The sequence below is a fragment of the Myxine glutinosa genome, chromosome 5, assembly GCF_964187855.1.
Source record: "Myxine glutinosa chromosome 5, kmMyxGlut1.1, whole genome shotgun sequence".
NCBI classification, from domain to species: Eukaryota; Metazoa; Chordata; class Myxini; order Myxiniformes; family Myxinidae; genus Myxine; species Myxine glutinosa.
In genome coordinates, this window is record NC_136265.1 from 24,383,217 (window position 1) to 24,400,190 (window position 16,974).

The window sequence follows — 16,974 nt, forward strand, 5'->3', positions numbered from 1 at the left end:
TTCGGTAGAGTCCATAGACTCGTAGATCGGTTCGTCGATATCCCTATAAGGGTCGATGACCCCACAAGGGGCGAGATGGTGTATGGAGACAGTGGACTCACGTCCATCTGCCGTCAGCACACGAGCATGCTCGGGATTAGCCTGGAGTACCTGCACCTTATCCACAAAGGGGTCGTACTTGCTCGTGCGCACCGCTCATTTGAGATAAGCCGGCCCCGGCTCAGCGAGCCAGCTGGGTAAAGATCGGATACGACCTGAGCTTCTAGGGTGGTGGAACAGTCTTTCGTGAGGAGTCTGGTTGGTGGCCATGCATAGGAGAGCCCAGATCGAGTTCAGAGCCGCAGGAAGCGACCAAGCCCATTTATCGAGACCCCGGCCGAGGGTCCGGAGGCTTAGCGTGACAGCCCTCCATATAATCCCATTGAAGCGTTCGATCTGCCCATTCGCCTGGGGTCTTTACGGTGTGGTGTAACTCGAAGCAACATTATTTTGGAGCAAATAACCTCTCACCTCCTGCGACAGGAACACCGCACCCCGATCGGTATGCACGTAGGCCGGATACCCAAACATAGAAAACAAATTCTGCAGGCACCCACCGTATGACCGTGGCAGCCGTCATATCCCCGCACGTGTAAGCAAAAGGGAATCGCGAGTACTCATCAACGATAGTGAGCAGATAACGAGAGTTGCTCGACACCGGCAGCGGTCCTTTGAAATCCATTGCCAATCTCTCCCACGGTCTAGTAGCCCTAACCAGCATCCCCATGGGAGGGTTGTAAAAACGCGGTTTGAGTTCCGCACATATAGCGCAGTCACGGCAGATCCGGCGGATGTCTTCAATCGAGTACGGCAGATTACCACTACGCATAAAATGAGCGAAACGCGCCACCCCTGGATGACACATAGTGTCGTGCAAAGTGCGTAGCCCCTCCAAAGTTACGATCCCCGCGCACGTAGCCGGCCTCGATAAGGCATCGGCGACCAGGTTATCCTTCCCCGGGCGGTATTTGATGGTGTAGCAGAAGTCGGCGAGTTCGATACGCCAGCGAGTGATTTTCTCATTCTTAATACGTTGAGCATGTAAGGTGTCGTACATGAACGCAACGCTTTGTTGGTCCGTTATGATTTGGAAGCATCGCCCGAGTAAGTACGGTCGCCATCGCCGAATCGACTCGACGATCGCGTACGCTTCCTTATCGACAGACGAATGCCTCCGCTCAGCGGAGGTGAGAGTCCGCGAAAAGAAAGCCACAGGGCGCCCCCCCTGGGAGAGAGTCGCCGCTATCGCATGATTCGAGGCATCACTTTCTAAGACGAAAGATTCGCTCTCGTCGATCGTCGCCACAGCGGCGCCAGCGATGTCGGCCTTAAGGCCCCCGAAGGCCACCAGGGCGGCCGGGCTCATGGGGAACGTGTCGCAGGCCACGAGGGGGCGGAGCTTCGCGGAGAAATTTTGCACCCACTTCGAATAGTGGGCGAACAGCCCGAGAGCACGCTTCAGCGAAGCTCGATCGCCGGGCGGGGCCATATCGAGCAAAGGTCGCAGACGCTCCTTATCCGGAGAGACTGAGCCATGGGTCACGGTGTACCCCAGAAGATCTATCGTGCGTTGAGAGTAACGACACTTAGCCTCATTCATGGTTAGGCGATACCTATGCGCGACCTCGAGGAAGCGCTTCAGATTAGCATCGTGATGCTCCTGGTCATACCCACAAACCGTAAGATTGTCCAGATAGACAAAGACATCTGTCCAAATTCTCCGTAGTAACGAGGTCGTCCATAGCCCTCTGAAAACAGGCGACCCCGTTCGTCACCCCAAAAGGTAATCGGGTGAACTGGTATAACCTTTGACCCGATTCGAAGGCGGTATAGATGCGATCAGCCCTAGAGATGGGGATCTGATGATACGCACTACGCAGATCGAGAGTGCTGTAGACGGAGTACTGGGCCACCAGTCGTACTAGCGCGTCCATCCCCGGTAAGGGGTAGGCGTCCAGCTGTGTAAAGCGATTAACCGTCTGTGAGTAGTCGATTACCATGCGCCGGCGATGGGCCTCACTTCGCACCACTAAGACCTGGGCCCGCCACGGCGATCGGCTAGGTTCGATAACACCGTACTTTAAGAGTTGGGCCGTTTCTTCCGCAATGAATTGCGCGTCCGCTCGTGAGTAGCGCCGTGATTTTACCGCGACAGGAGCGCAGTCAGTGGTCAGGTTGGGGAACAGCGAAAGTGGCTCAATTTCCATTTTCGCGAGTGCACACACAGCAAGCGTGTCCGTCCCACCAAATTCAATTTCCAAACGTCCATATCGCTTAAGAAAATCGTGTCCTAACAGGATGTCAGCACATAAGGCAGGCAAGACCATGAGATGTACATCGGAAAACATGCGTCCCTTTATCACAAGTTTCAATCGACATTCCCCCTTCGTGCTGAGCCGAAGTCCCTGGGAGGCCATGAAGATCCGTCATGTAGTCCCGATGACCGGCCACCCATGTTGACGCACCAGCCGCTGATCGATGAAACTATCCGCAGATCTGTGTCGACTAGGGCCCACGCAAAAATGCCTTCGACCAAGAGCGGGATAATGGCCTGATCAAGGCCAGAAGATCCGGCAGGTATTGCGCCGTCCGAGAGAGAAGATCGCGCCTCGCGCGTGTATCCCACACCAGCTGCAGTTTGAGGAGCCTCCGGAGGGCCCCCGTGCCAAACGCATAGTTGGTCGTGCCGGACCAAGAGCGTGGAGTTCGTACGAGCCGCCGTCAGATGGCGCTCGTGTCACGTGCGAAAGATCGCAGTCAATTGTACTTTCATGTGCTCGATCAAGAGCGTGTAGTTCGTACGAGCTGCCATCAGATGGCGCTCGTGTCACGTGCGAAAGATCGCACTCAATTGTACTTTCATGTGCTCGATCAAGAGCGTGTAGTTCGTCGGAACTGCCGTCAGATGGCGCATGCGCATGCACAACAGGAGGAGCTTTCAAAGCCGGAACTTTTTGTTTGTTTGAGGAGGGCGTTCTAACGCCAGTCAAGGTCGGTCGCTCCGCGGCCGGTCGCGTTCGCGCCATTTGTTTCGGCGGCCCGGTGTATCTCACCAAGGACGTGCGTGCAGCCAGGCGCGAGGAGGAGGACCGCTCATCAAGGCCGGGTGAGGCGCCCCGGTCTGTGCTCGGTCCGTTGGCTCGGCGATAAGCCCATTCAAGGTCGCGCGTGCTCGTGTGCCCCGCGCGGCCTTCTTGCAGACTTTAGTAAAGTGTCCTTTTGTAGAACACAAATGGCATATGGCTTCCCGAGCCGGACACGCTGACCTGGGATGCTGTCGGTTGCCACAGAAGTAACACGTCGCGTTCCGGTCAGGCCTGGGCCTGGCTGCTGTAGCTGCTGCCAGGCCGGAATCCGAGTCCACCTCGGGAGCGGCCAGGGGCTCGGCCGTAGTCGAGCCCGCACCCGTATCCTCGGCGGTAGCCCTCTCCGGTCGCGCGAGTTGAGAAGTCCCCGCGGCGACCCGTGCATGGTCATAAGCGGTGGATTGTTCCCGGGCCTCAGTGTAAACGTTGGCCAACCGTAGGGCCTCCGTGAACGTCAGGTCAGGTGTCTCCAAGAGCCTGAGTCAGATTTGTAGAGCTGATCCCAGAGACGAAAGCGTCTCGGACAAGATCGTCCTGGACTTGCTCGTGTGTCCGTACCTCTTGAGTACTGTCCGCGAGTAGGTGCCGCAGCTCCTGAGCGAAGCGATCGATCGACTCGGTTGGCTGTTGACGCCGCGTGGCGAGCAGATGCCTGTTGTACACCACGCTCCGTTTCTTAATGTAGTCGCTTTAGCTCTTCCACGGCGGCGTCGTGCATCGTGCGATGCTCCTGTAGACGTGGTGGTCGACTTTGGTCTGTAGCACAGACAGCTTCGTTTCAGCGGTGGGAACGGCATCCTGGGCGCCGAACTGGTTCTCCAGCGTTTTGAGCCAGTGAGTGAACACCGAGCCCGAATCCTCAGCTTGTGGGTCGGCGCCGAGTGTCGGTACATTGATCATCTTGTGTCCCGCCATTTCCGTAGATCTTAATTGAGATTAAGTGTCGTGGAAATCCATCAGGTCCACAACTTTGTCTCATAGGTAGGTTTAATATCAATGAGATCTCTGGCATCATCCTGTAAAAATACAATCATGCAATAGATATCAGGATCTTGGTATCATACAGACAGGACCGATAATAATAGTCAAAGCAAGCGAGTCTAGTATATATGTGCGAGTCTAGCATATACGTACCATTCAAGACTACATGTAAAGTAAATGTCACAGGAGTGGCTCAGCGTCGCGGATGTCCCAGGTTTTATAGACGCCCATCAGTGGCTGAAGCGAGTATCTCTCCTGGGTTCAACTTTGGTATAATTTCACTACAATGGCCATTTTATTTCACCTTTCCATCCTTCCATAAGGAGTACCACCATACTCCATGAAAAATTGATTTTTTGGGATTGGCCATTATTACACAATAAATAATATTGTCATGTCTGTGGGCTCGGCAGTGATATGTAGAGTCAGGTAGATTTGTATAAATTAACATGCTCCGGATGTCGGGTAAGAACCATCACCACATAATAAGTTCTGTTTAGCTGAATGCCGGATAAGTGTATATCTGTCCCCGTCGTGAGGGGGCTGGGCATGTTAACGAGGTTCGGGCATAAGGATAAATTATCCCTTGTTTGTCTTACCCTATGTGATTTACATCCTTTGTCCTTTATGGCACTGCAATTGACACCAGTGCAGGAAGTGCCTATTAAACCACACATAACAATAAAACCAACCGGAAGACAGGCATCGGGCACTGGGGCTGATAATCCTGCCTGGCAGGCACACATTGCTCGGGCAGGCCGAGAGCCATGCCCAGAAGGACAGTGATTGGGCGGGGGTTGACAAACAGGAAGGCCGGGGTAAGAAGGGATTCGCTGATTGGCCAGGGCAGAGAAAGAAGGCACTCATCGATTGGTGAAAGAAGGGCGAGCAAGAAGCGGCGCACTGATAGGCGGAGAGCTGGACAAGGCAGTGGTGGCCTGTGGGATGATTGGTGGAGAAGCGCTGATGACATCACAACCGGACGTTAGAATAACTCTCGGACCGACATCTTTCCTCTTGCCCTCCTCTCTTGCCCTGCCCTTGCCCTCCTCTGGTTCCCTTGTTCTTCTCCCTCGCACTCTTGTGCCTTTTTTCGTTCTGGACCTCGGGACGATTGTGCTTGGACCGGCCATGTTCAGAGACGCCACCAGGAGGCGTGCAGATTTTTGCAGGCGGAAACGACGTGTTGCTTACCGCTGCAGCGTGATGAGGTCTAGTACGAGCGCTGCAGTTCGAACGGGCGCAACGAGGCCTAGTTCCCGCCAACGTGCGCGCTTCACCCTGACGAGACCTCACCAGTGATCAGAGCTAAGCACACACACACACACATAATTTATTTTCCAGTTCTTTCATCCCTTTTGTCTGTGTTTGGTTCTGTGTGTGGGAGCGCTCCATATCGGAATTTAGTTTTACCGCTCGGCGGGTGAAGTACCAACCGAGAATGAAGGTGTGGAGGTTGAAAGAGGTGACAGTAAGGGAGGCATTAAAAGAGAGGCTGAGTAGGGTAGAGGATGATGTGGTTGAGCTTGAAAGTGGTTGGGTGTCAATGAAAGCTAGTCTGTTGGGAGCCGTTGGTGAGGTATGTGGATGGACAAAAGGACCACCGAGGCACTCGGAAACATGGTGGTGGGATGATGAAGTTGGAAAGAGGACTGAAGAGAAGAGGAAGAAGTTCAAGGAGTCCAGAAGGCGAAGGGTACGGGAGCAGAAACAGCAGAGCATGAAAGTTATAAGGCAGCCAAGAAGGCTGCAAAGAAAGAGGTAGCAAAGGCGCAGGAGGCATGCAGGAAAATGTTCGGAGAACGCGTGGATTCGGAAGAGGGTCAGAGATCAGTGTTCAGGATTGCAAAGCAGATAGCGAAAGAGAGGTGTGATGTGATGGGGGTGCGTTGCTTGAAGGATGAAGTGGGACAAATCGTTGTCGACCCAGATGGAATGAAAGGAAGATGGAAAAGATATATGGAAATGCTGTTGAATACAGAGAATGAATGGGATGGCAACATGGAGAGTAACCCAGTTTTAGGACTGGCAGAGAAGATAACTGAGAAGGAAGTTGAGGAAGCGGTAAAAGCAATGAAGAGTAGAAAAGCGTGAGGGCCGACGGGAGTTGTGGGAGATATGTTGAAGGCAGCAGGAAGATGGGGTGTGAAAGAGAATGACAGAGATCTGTAATCTGGTGGTGAAAGAAGGCCGCATTCCAGTGGATTTGGAACTGAGTACCCTCGTCCCTCTATACAAGGGGAAAGGTGACCCTCTGGAGTGTGGCTCGTACCGAGCGATAAAGTTATTGGAGCATGGAATGAAGGTATTGGAAAGGGTGTTGGAGAGGAGGATAAGGAAGAAAGTGAAGATAGACTAAATGCAGTTTGGATTTATGCCAGGAAGAGGAACTAACATTTATCAAACAAACAAGCAAACAAAGTATATAAAAAGGGGAGCGGCAGACAAGATGGGGAGAGAAGAGGAGGAAGCACACAAACGCAACATTTGAGAGCAGGGACATCGGGAGATGTGTGGGAGGGAGAGGGCTTGTGGGGAGGCAGGAGAGTTATAAAACGCAAGGACACCAAGGACTTCCAGGAAAGCAGTTGGTATTTCAAAAAAGTGGATTTGGGGTGAAATTAGCGGGGGTAGAAAAGATCAAGGTTTTGGATTGGGGAAGACAGGAGATGGTGGTGAACAACTGTTTTAAAGACCTGGAGGGAGGAGTGGGATTGAAGAGAGTGGGGGAGTTTGTTCCAGAGGCGTTGGGTTGCAGGCAGATCTTGTGCGACCTGAAGGAATATTTGGGGGACAGAGCACAGAGAGAGCTGGGGGAGCAAGGCCGGAGTGGAGTCGGGAGAAGACAAAGACCACCAACCTGCCTGCAGTGAGTAAGTGAAAGGCCCTCGAAGATGGCGTCATCGTGGGAGATTCCAATGATTCTGAACGCTTTGGGTTCAACAGCGTGAAGACGAGCTAGGTGTGAGGCAGGAGCACCAGCCCAGAGGGGAGAGCAGTACTCCATTGAGCTGCGGATGAAAGCCTTGTATGTGGTGAGGAGCTCAGGTGTGCCAAGGAAGGACTTCGCACGACGGAGGATGCCCAGTCGGCGACTGGCTTTGGAGGCCAGCTTGGAAATGTGGTTTTCCCAGGAAAGATCATGGTAGATGGTGAGACCCAAAAGCTTGAGTGACAGAACTTCTTGGAGAGGATTATTCAGAAAGTGGATGGGAGGGTTGTCCAGTCGGTCTTTTCGGAGAGACATCGTAAGAGTGTGAGATTTGTCAGGATTGAAAGACATGTTCCACTTGTTTGCCCAGTCTGTGATTTTGTCCAGGTCTTCAGAGAGTGAGGAGGCTGCGGACTGCCGATCTGAGGGAAGAGGAATGGAGCGGCAGAGAGTGGAGTCATCAGCAAAGAGAGAGAGGATTTTCCAGAGAGTCGGAGAGATCATTGATAAAGACCAGAAAAAGCACAGGGCCCAGTACACTGCCTTGGGGAACTCCAGCCTGAACAGGAAGAGTAGATGAGAGAAATCCATTCAGGGCCACACGTTGACTACGACCAGAGAGGAAGTCCGCAAGCCATGCATGGAGATTTCCATGGATACCTTAGGAGGAGAGTTTGGTGAGCAGAGCTGGGTGCCAGACCGTATCGAAGGCACGTGATATGTCAAGGGAGACAGCTCTGATTTCCTGTTTGGCATTGAGGACCTCCATCCATTGTTGAGACAGCAGAAGCAGCATGTCCAGAGTAGAGTGACCTGGTCTGAAACCAAATTGATGATCAGAGATCAAGCCATTGGAGAAGAGGAAAGATTTCATATCCGAAGCAATGATGGATTCCATGACTTTGCTGATAATTGGGAGCAGGCTGATTGGTCTGTAGTTGCAAGGATCTGTTTTTGCACCTTTTTGTGTAAAGCGGTAATGTTTGCTGATTTCCAGGATGCTGGCAGATGACCTTGAGCAAAAGATAGGGTGAAAAGAACAGAGAGAGGGTGAGATAGAGCGGCAGAGCAGGATTTTAGGACCCGTGGGCTGATGCCGTCTGGTCCAGTTGCAGAATCAGAGTCGAGGTTTGACAAAAACTCCTCCACCTTGTCAGGAGAGAAGGACACAGAGTCCAGGAGCAGTTGGGTTCGACTGGGAAAGGTGGGAACAGATAGAGATGGGTTTGGGACTAAGGATTTTGAGGCAAACACAGAGTTGAGGCATTCGGCTTTGTCTCGTGCGATGTCAACTGTGTGGCCATTTGAGGTGAGGGAGGGGATGGAGGGGGAACAAACACCAGAAACGGATTTGACCAGACACCACCAGGATTTGGAGGAAGGAGACAGGTTTGAGAGTTCATTCTTGAGTGAGGAGAGATAGTGCTTCCTGGCACTCCTGAGGGTAGACACACGCTTGTTCCGAGCTTGGTGGAAGGAACTGAGATTGCCTTCAGTTGGATTAGCCTTCCAAGAGGCAAAGGCAAGTTGTTTCAGGGCAACTGCCTCACCACAAGATTCAGTGTACCATGGACGGGAGGAAGGGTAAGACAACTGAAGGCGAGATGGGATAAATCTGTGCATGAGAGAGATCAGTTTGCTTTGGAAGAATTCCCAGGAAGAATTGATGTCAGACGCAGTGGAGATGGGAGACCAATCCAGACGATTGATGGCTGCTTGAAGACCGTCTCAGTCGGCCTGAGTGAAATGCCAGACTCGTCGACGCTGAGGAGGCTCTCTGAGAATGGCCAGAGAGATGTCCACTTTGACAAGCACATGATCAGACGAACCGATTGGAGCAGAATAAGAGCAGCAGACATTAGCAGGGAAGTTTGTCATAACCAAGTCTAGAAGAGAAGATACTCCATTGGCTGAGATCGTGGGTCGGGAAATTGACAGATTGTGTCAATCCCAGTGAGTCACAGAAGCCCTTTGCTGAGGTGCCATGACTGGTGAGAGAGGAACCCACACCCAACCAGGTGGCATGATGACAGTTGAAGTCACCACATATGAGGAAGAGAGAGTTGGGATGAGTGGATAGAAGTTGGTCCATGTTGTCAGACAGTGAAATGGAGATGGAGTCATCACTGTTTGGGGGACGGTACAGAACACATATGAACAAAAGGTGGGAGTGGAGAGGAAGCCGTAGCCAGAGGTACTCCTGGGGGTGAGGAGGAGAGAGGGCTGTGCAAGGAGAGTGAGGAAGAGAGTTTTTGATAAAGATAGCCAACCCACCACCAGGCCGAGGCTCAGGTCTATCATACCGGAGGAGGGAGTAACCAGGAAGAGATATTAAGGAATCAGAGACATCTTGAAGGAGGAAAGTCTCTGTTAAGCAGATCAAGTCTGGATTGTCAGAAGCAACCTGTATGGAGAGATCAGTCAGGTTTGAGCGAAGGCCCCGGATGTTTGAGGTCCATACCGTTAATGAAGAGAGAGGGGGAGCATCGGGTACAGGACAGGGGAGGGGAGGAGTAGGGTAAGATGAAGGATGAGAGGGGGAGGTAGGGAGAGCAGTTGATAGTGTGTCAGAGATTGCAGAAGAGTTCCAAGAAAGGGAAGGATGAGGAGGATGAAAGGTTTGATGGTGAAGGGATGAGGCACAGTGAGGGGTTGTTTGAGGGGGGGCAGAGGAAAGTAGAAGGTTGGGGGGGGTGGAGGTATGAGATAGAAGGGAGACGAAGTGGGGAGGAGGCAGCTTTGAGGAGGAGGGGGGAGGAGGGAGAATTGGAGAGGAATGGTATGGGGGGAGATTTGAATGGGAGGGGTTGGGGGGGAGTTTTGAAGGGGAGGAGTGAGGGGAGGGGCAAGGGGGGAGTTTAGGAGGCAAGGGGCAAGGGGAAGTTTAGAAGTGGAGGGGCAAGGGGGGAGTTTAAGAGTGGAGGGGCAAGCGGGGAGTTTAGGAGTGTAGGTGCAAAGGGTGGGGGGGATTTCGATGGGAGGGGCAAGAGGGGAGTTTAGAAAGTGGCTGATTAATGAAAGACGAACATTGAAAACAAATTGGGTTTGTTGTGATTTTCGAGTTAGCAATCCGATTCAAAACGATGGAGGAGGGATGGAATGAATGTGAATTTAGACCATGTAGTGAGGGAGACGTATAAGATATTGAATTTCTTTTTTTTGAAGTGGAATGAGTTGGAGAGGAAATTGAGAAAAGCCTTTTAAATAGGAAGAAAAACAGCGTGTTGTAAAATACCACTGAGTAAAACACTGAAGGGGAAAGGTTAAACATATTTAAATAATATTTAAACAGAACCGTGAACAATCTTATATGCACAAAATACCAACGGGGGGAGAGCCGAGAGGGACCACCACGAGTCACGTGAACAGGGCAAACGGTGGATGGCAAGGAGATAATGGGGGCGGGGCGAACAGCACACTTGGACAGAAAATACAGGATGAGACAACAGTACACGTGGAGAAAGGAAAATAATTTTATTTTTTTTGGGGGGGTGGGGGTGGGGGGGGGGTGGGGATTTAGAACGTTAGACAGAGTATTATGTTCGGGGTAGAAGGGAAAAAACTAAGAGCCAAGCAAAACACGCTTAAGTTAACAAACACCGACGGGGGTACAACTACAAGGCCGCACACGAGGAGCAGAACACGATTAATTAATTACGAGTTACAGGAAATTCAATCCAAAACTAACTATAATCAAACAATAACGCATGGACGATAAAATAACGAGTTGAAATTTGACAATCTATCTGGAGAAATGGGGGAGAAACACGTGGTCGAAGAACGAACGAACGAATAAGAATGAATAAACGAATGAGAACAGAGAAGGAAATGTTGTTTTTTTGTTTTTTTTGAGTTGAGATTTACATAAGGAGTAGGCTTTGGGGTGAAAAGACTGGGAAAACAGAGAACGAAAGTTATTGGATCACAAACGACGGACCACTGAGAGAAAAACAAAGCCTCAAGGTTGTACAGTGTACACTGTACAAGGCCTCAAGACACGACACGAATTAACACGATTTTCAATGCAGGTATGAAAGATTTGCACCGAAAATCTTCGTCGGGAGACAATATATACACCATAAAATAAATACAGTTATAACGAAAATACAAATGGGAACAATGACTTAACTTCGATTTCGATGGCGAGCGTGGAGAGCTGAGAATAAACGAACCCTCGCCAGCAAGACCGGAAACGGAAGTCCGAAAGGCCGAAGAAAACGGAAGTCCGAAGTTATGAAAGGAAATGAGATTTCCTTCCGTTGGATTTGCTTTCCAGGAGACGAAGGCAAATTGTTTCTGGGCAACAGCCTCACTTCAAGATTCCGTGTACCATGTATGGGAGGAAGGGTATTACAACTGAAGACGAGATGGGATAAATCTGTGCATGAGAGAGCAATTTACTTTGGAAGAATTCCCAGGATGGGTTGATGTCAGAGGTGGAAGAGATGGGAGACCAGTCCTGATGATTGATGGCTGCTTGAAGACCGTGCCAGTTGGCCTGAGTGAAATGCCAGACTCGTCGACGCTGAGCAGGCTCCCTGAGAATGGTAAGAGAGATGTCCACTTTAACAAGCACATGATCAGATGAGCCGATTGGATCAGAAGCAGAGCAGCAGACATTTTCAGGGAAGTTAGTCATAACCAAGTGCAGAAGAGAAGATGCTCCGTTGACTGAGATCCGGGTCGGGAAATTGACAGATTGTGTCAGTCCCAGTGAGTCGCAGAAGTCATTTGCCGAGGAGCCATGGCTGGTGAGAGAGGTACCCACACCCAGCCAACTGGCATGGTGACAATTGAAATCACCACATATGAGGAAGAGAGAGTTTGGATGAGTCGATAGAAGTTGGTCCATATTATCAGACAGCGACATGTAGATGGAGTCATCACTGTTTGGTGGACGGTACAACACACATATGAACAAGAGGTGGGAGCGAAGGGGAAGCCATCGCCAGAGGTATTCCTGGGGGTGAGGTGGAGAGAGTGCAGTGCAGGGCGAGTGAGGAAGAGAGTTTTTGATAAAGAAAGCAACCCCACCTCCAGGAGGAGGCTCAGGTCTATCATACCGGAGGAGGGAGTAACCCGGGAGAGATACTAAGGAATCAGACATCATGAAGGAGGAAAGTTTCTGTTAAGCAGATCACGTCTGGTTTGGTCAGAATCAACCTGTATGGAGAGATCAGTTAAGTTTGAACGAAGGCCCCGGATGTTTGAGGTCCATACCATTAATGAAGAGGAAGGGGGAGCATCGGATACAAGACAGGGGGGAGGAGGGGTAGGGTAAGATGTGGAAGAGGTGGAAGAGGTAGGGAGAGCTGTTGAAGGTGTGTCAGAGATTTCAGAAAAGCTTGGAGAAAGGGAAGGATGGGGCGGACAAAAGGTTTGATGGTGATTGGGTGAGGCACAATGAGGTGTTATTTGAGGATGGGGAGAGCGAGGCAGAAGGTTGGGGGAGATGGAGGTGAGAGTTGGAAGGGGGAAGAAGCGGGGAGGACGCTTTGAGGAGGAGGGGTGAGAGGGGGGAAATGGAGAAGAAATGAGGGTGGGGAGATTTGAAGGGGAGGGGTCAGGGGGGAGGTTATGAGGGGATGGGTTAGGGGGGAGTTTAGGAGGGAAGGGACAAGGGGAGGGATTTGAAAGGGATGGGATATGGGGGAGATTTGGAGGGGAGGGCTGAGGGGGGAGTCTAGGAGGGGAGGGGCGAGGGGGAGTCTTGGAGGGGAGGGGTGTGGGGGGAGTTTAGGAGGGAAGGGGCAAGGGGGGAGAATTGAAAGGGATGGGTGATGGGGAGGATTTGGAGGGGAGGGGCAAGGGGGAAGATTCGAAAGGGATGGGTGATGGGGAAGATTTGGAGGGGAGGGGTGATGGAGAAGATTTGGAGGGGAGGGGTGAGATTGGATTTTAGAAGGTGTACGATTAATGGGAAACGAACATTTATTGCAAAATGAGTTACTTGTGACCTTCGAGTCAAAAATACGTTTAAGGACGCTGGAGGGAGGATGGAGTGCAGGAGAGTTTAGGGAATGTAGAAAAGAGGCACTGTAAGAGATGGAATTTTTTTTGGGGGATGAATAGATTTGGTGAGCAAGTCGAAAGCAACCTTTTAAAGAAGAAGAAAAAATAGGTGTTGTAATATATGACAGAATACAGAACTTGAGGGCAAGGTTTAAACATTTTAACTTTTAACAGTGAAAACGATCTGGGGAAATGGGGGAGAAACACGTGGTCGAAGAATGAACGAACGAATAAACGAATAAGATCAACGAATAAGAACAGAGAAGGAAATGTTTTTTTGTTTTTTGTTTTTTTTTTAGTTGAGATTTTAAACAAAGAAGTAGGCTATGGGGTGAAAAGACTGGGAAAAACGGAGAACGAAAGTTATTGGAGCACAAACGACGGACCGCTGAGAGAAAAACAAAGCCTCAATGTTGGACACTGTACAAGGCCTCAAAAGACACGGCACGAATTAACACGATTTTCTATACAGGTATGAAAGATTTACACCGAGAATCTTCCTCCGGACACACTATACGTACACACACCATAAAATAAATACAGTTATAACGAAAATACAAATGGGAACAATTACTTAACTTCGATTTCGATGGAGAGCATGGACAGCTGCGAATAAACGAAACCTCGCCGGCAAGACCGGAAGCGGAAGTCACTTGTTAATGTTTGTGTGAACTTTTCATTAATTCTCTGTTTCTCTACCTCTTTCCCCACTGGTACACCTTCATGTAATTGTCTCATTCACAAATGGAAATTGATTGCCAAGAGAGCTTTGTAATTTCCTCTTTCCTCTCTCTTTGAGATCCATATCATTATGTTGATGCTGTTTTTATATCCCTCTGATACCTCTCCCTACTTTTTTTTCTGTGAATGATCTTTAGAGGGATCAACAACGACCTTCAGTACGTTTTCCTTTCCCAAGAATGTTCGGAAGCGGAAGCGGAAGAGTTACTTAATGAAGTTCATGGATTACAAAAATAATTTGAGTCATGACCAGGTGAACATGGATATTGACACTTGTGAAAAGACAGACAACGGCACAGAATGCAAGACATCTCCGAAAGATTCCAGCAAGAAGATTCGCCGGAGGAGACGTACTGTCGGGAAATGTCACGAGTGCACGACATGCAACAAACCATTTAAGTTTAAGTCAGAGCTCCTGAAACACATACGGACACACACTGGTGAGAAGCCGTATAAGTGCACTGACTGCACTAAATCATTTGCAAGTCATTCAAACTGGCAGACACATGTGCGGACACATACTGGGGAGAAGCCGTACGAGTGCCTTTTTTGTAGTAAATCATTTGGACACCCTTCCAACTGGAATGTTCACATGAGGGGCCATACTGGAGAAAAGCCATTTCAATGCAGTGTGTGTAATAAATCATTTACATTGAATCAAAACCGCCAGAAACACATGAGAATACACACAGGAGAAAAGCCGCACACGTGCTCAATTTGCAAAAAATCATTCACTCAGATCTCGGCTTCCCAGGCACACATGAGGACTCATACTGGGGAGAAACCATTTCATTGTAGCTTCTGCAGTAAATCGTTCAGTCAGACCTCGGGCCGCAAGGTACACATGCGGACACACACTGTTGAGAAGCCATATAATAATAATAATAATGCATTTATTTTATATAGTGCTTTTCAGGAAGCCCAAAGACGCTTTGACAGAGTGCAAGACATAATGCATAGCAAAACATAAAAACAATTGTAAAAAAGGCAGTAGAAGCATCTCAAACTGCCAGCGACACATGGGAATACACACAAACATCCACACTGGGGAGAGGCCGTATAAGTGCAATGTGTGCAGTAAATCATTCAATCAAATCTCAAACCACCACGTACATATGAGGACCCACACTGGGGTGAGGCCGTATAAGTGCAATGTGTGCAGTAAATCATTCAATCAAATCTCAAGCCACCACGTACATATGAGGACCCACACCGGAGAGAGGCCGTATAAGTGCAATGTGTGCAGTAAGTCATTCAATGAAATCTCAAACCACCACGTACATCTGAGGACCCACACTGGGGTGAGGCCGTATAAGAGCAGTGTGTGCAATAAACCATACCGTCACATCTCAAGCCTCCGGACACATGAGGAACCACCCTGGGGATAAACTGTACAAGTGCAGTGTGTGCAATAAATCATTCAGCTATAATTCATCCTACAAGGCACACATGGTGACCCATGCTGGATAAAGGTACAAGAGAAACGCCAAAATAGAAATCTTAGAGAATTGTCCAAACACCTGTAATCCATTTGCACATCTGCAAATAGTTCAATATCCCAGTCTGACAAATTCAGAAAAGTACAAACTAAAAGCAATAATTGAAAACGACACATAGTACTCACGATGACATCACCATCCCATCAAGACGTTGTGACAGTGATAGGTGGAGCAACATGAACTCGAAGAAGAAACGCACCGAGACCTTTAAAACCATATTGCGGAATATTGCAACAAACGAACACAAATTGGAGGCTGCCTGGAGATCAGTGAGCAAAATTTGGAGAAGAGCAAAACTTCACAGCTTGGTCCTTGAAACGTGGTCCTTTACCAAAATGGAGGTAAATACTTTGAGTCCGAGGAGGACTCTGTTCCTCCTTCTGAAACCCAAATGGAGATGACACCCTAATAGAAAGATAGTCTCTTCCAGGGAGATGATCTTTCTCCCACTCCCTGTCCCCTCTCTGTTCTGCTTGGCTCTGACCCCCATAACACGACGATCGACAGCCAAGTAGATGAACACAGTGTAACCTCCCACAGGAAGTTGGAGGTGACATCCTAACAAACAAAGTCAACAACATCCTGGAAAGGACGACAGAAGAGGTTTAACTCCAAACAATGAATAACTAACAGAACAGGTAAAAGTGGTAAAACGGTACTCTGAAAACATTGAAATGCAATTCGGACAATGTAAATGTTGCCAACTTAACATAAAAATAAATAATGAGCAACAACACAAAAGTCAAGAACTATGCAAGAACAAAGAAATGAAACATTGTGAAAACACCTCGGGGTGGAATAGGATCACCAAATCGAACACACAAGACAAGAGTCCAAGAATATTTATGCAGAACAACCAATGATGGACAAACTTCTCCCCAAGAAACAAAATCAAAGTTGTAAATCAGCCAATACAACTGTTTGTTGTGCAATGGTTGTTTGTGCAATATAAACAATCATTTCATGCATTGGTTGAACTGACTCCGTTTAAATGAGTTTCCATATCAACAAATCTGTACAATGTTTATCTTATCGTTATTGTGCTTGTTTACGAATTCATCTTTTTATAACAGTTTCGTTTCTATAACAACAATAATTTTCTTTGAATAACAAAATGCTGTGAATTTTTCGGAAGCAAACGAATTAAAATCTTTTTAAAACGCGATTTTCTTTTATTGTCGCCGAGTTTATTATTTCATTGAGTCTGCTCGTGGCTTAACAGATAAGATGGCTGCTTTCAAGGTCCCAAGCCTCTGTTGTGTCATAAATAACATCAGGTGGGTGAACTCAGCCAGTTATCCTTCCGAGGTTGACAAAATGAGTACCAGCTCCGGAGAAAAATGAGCCATTGGAGTTGTGACCCTCCAGGATTGTGCCACCTGGAGAATGGCACTACCTCAGCAGCTTGTATCATATGCCTGACGGTCGGAACAGAATGTTTTTTATTAATGGAAGTCAATAGAATTGAAGCGTTCCTGACACGAAAGATGGTTGTTTGTGCACGTTTTTTGTTGCAAGTCACTCTTCTCGAGCAGAAACGTGTGTTTCAAAAAATAGTGTATTTAGCTTGTAAGCAGCAAAACAACACATTGCGCAGGAAACCTTATTAGTGCAAAAACATTCTTGTTTTCTTAATAGAAGCGTTTGACAAAAAAGCTCTGTCGGGAGTCACTATTTTAGGGCA

General features: G+C 48.9%; 1 protein-coding gene across 1 annotated transcript in view; it reads left to right on the plus strand.

Moving 5' to 3' along the window:
- The window catches only part of LOC137427837 (uncharacterized), a 36,722-nt gene extending 19,964 nt beyond the window's left edge, over nucleotides 1-16,758 (plus strand). The window contains exon 3 of the mRNA XM_068117599.2: nucleotides 13,929-16,758. Within this exon, the coding sequence (XP_067973700.2) occupies nucleotides 13,929-14,761 (833 nt within the window). The 3' untranslated portion in view covers nucleotides 14,762-16,758. The remainder of the gene's footprint in view (nucleotides 1-13,928) is intronic.
- The last annotated feature ends 216 nt before the right edge of the window (nucleotides 16,759-16,974 follow it).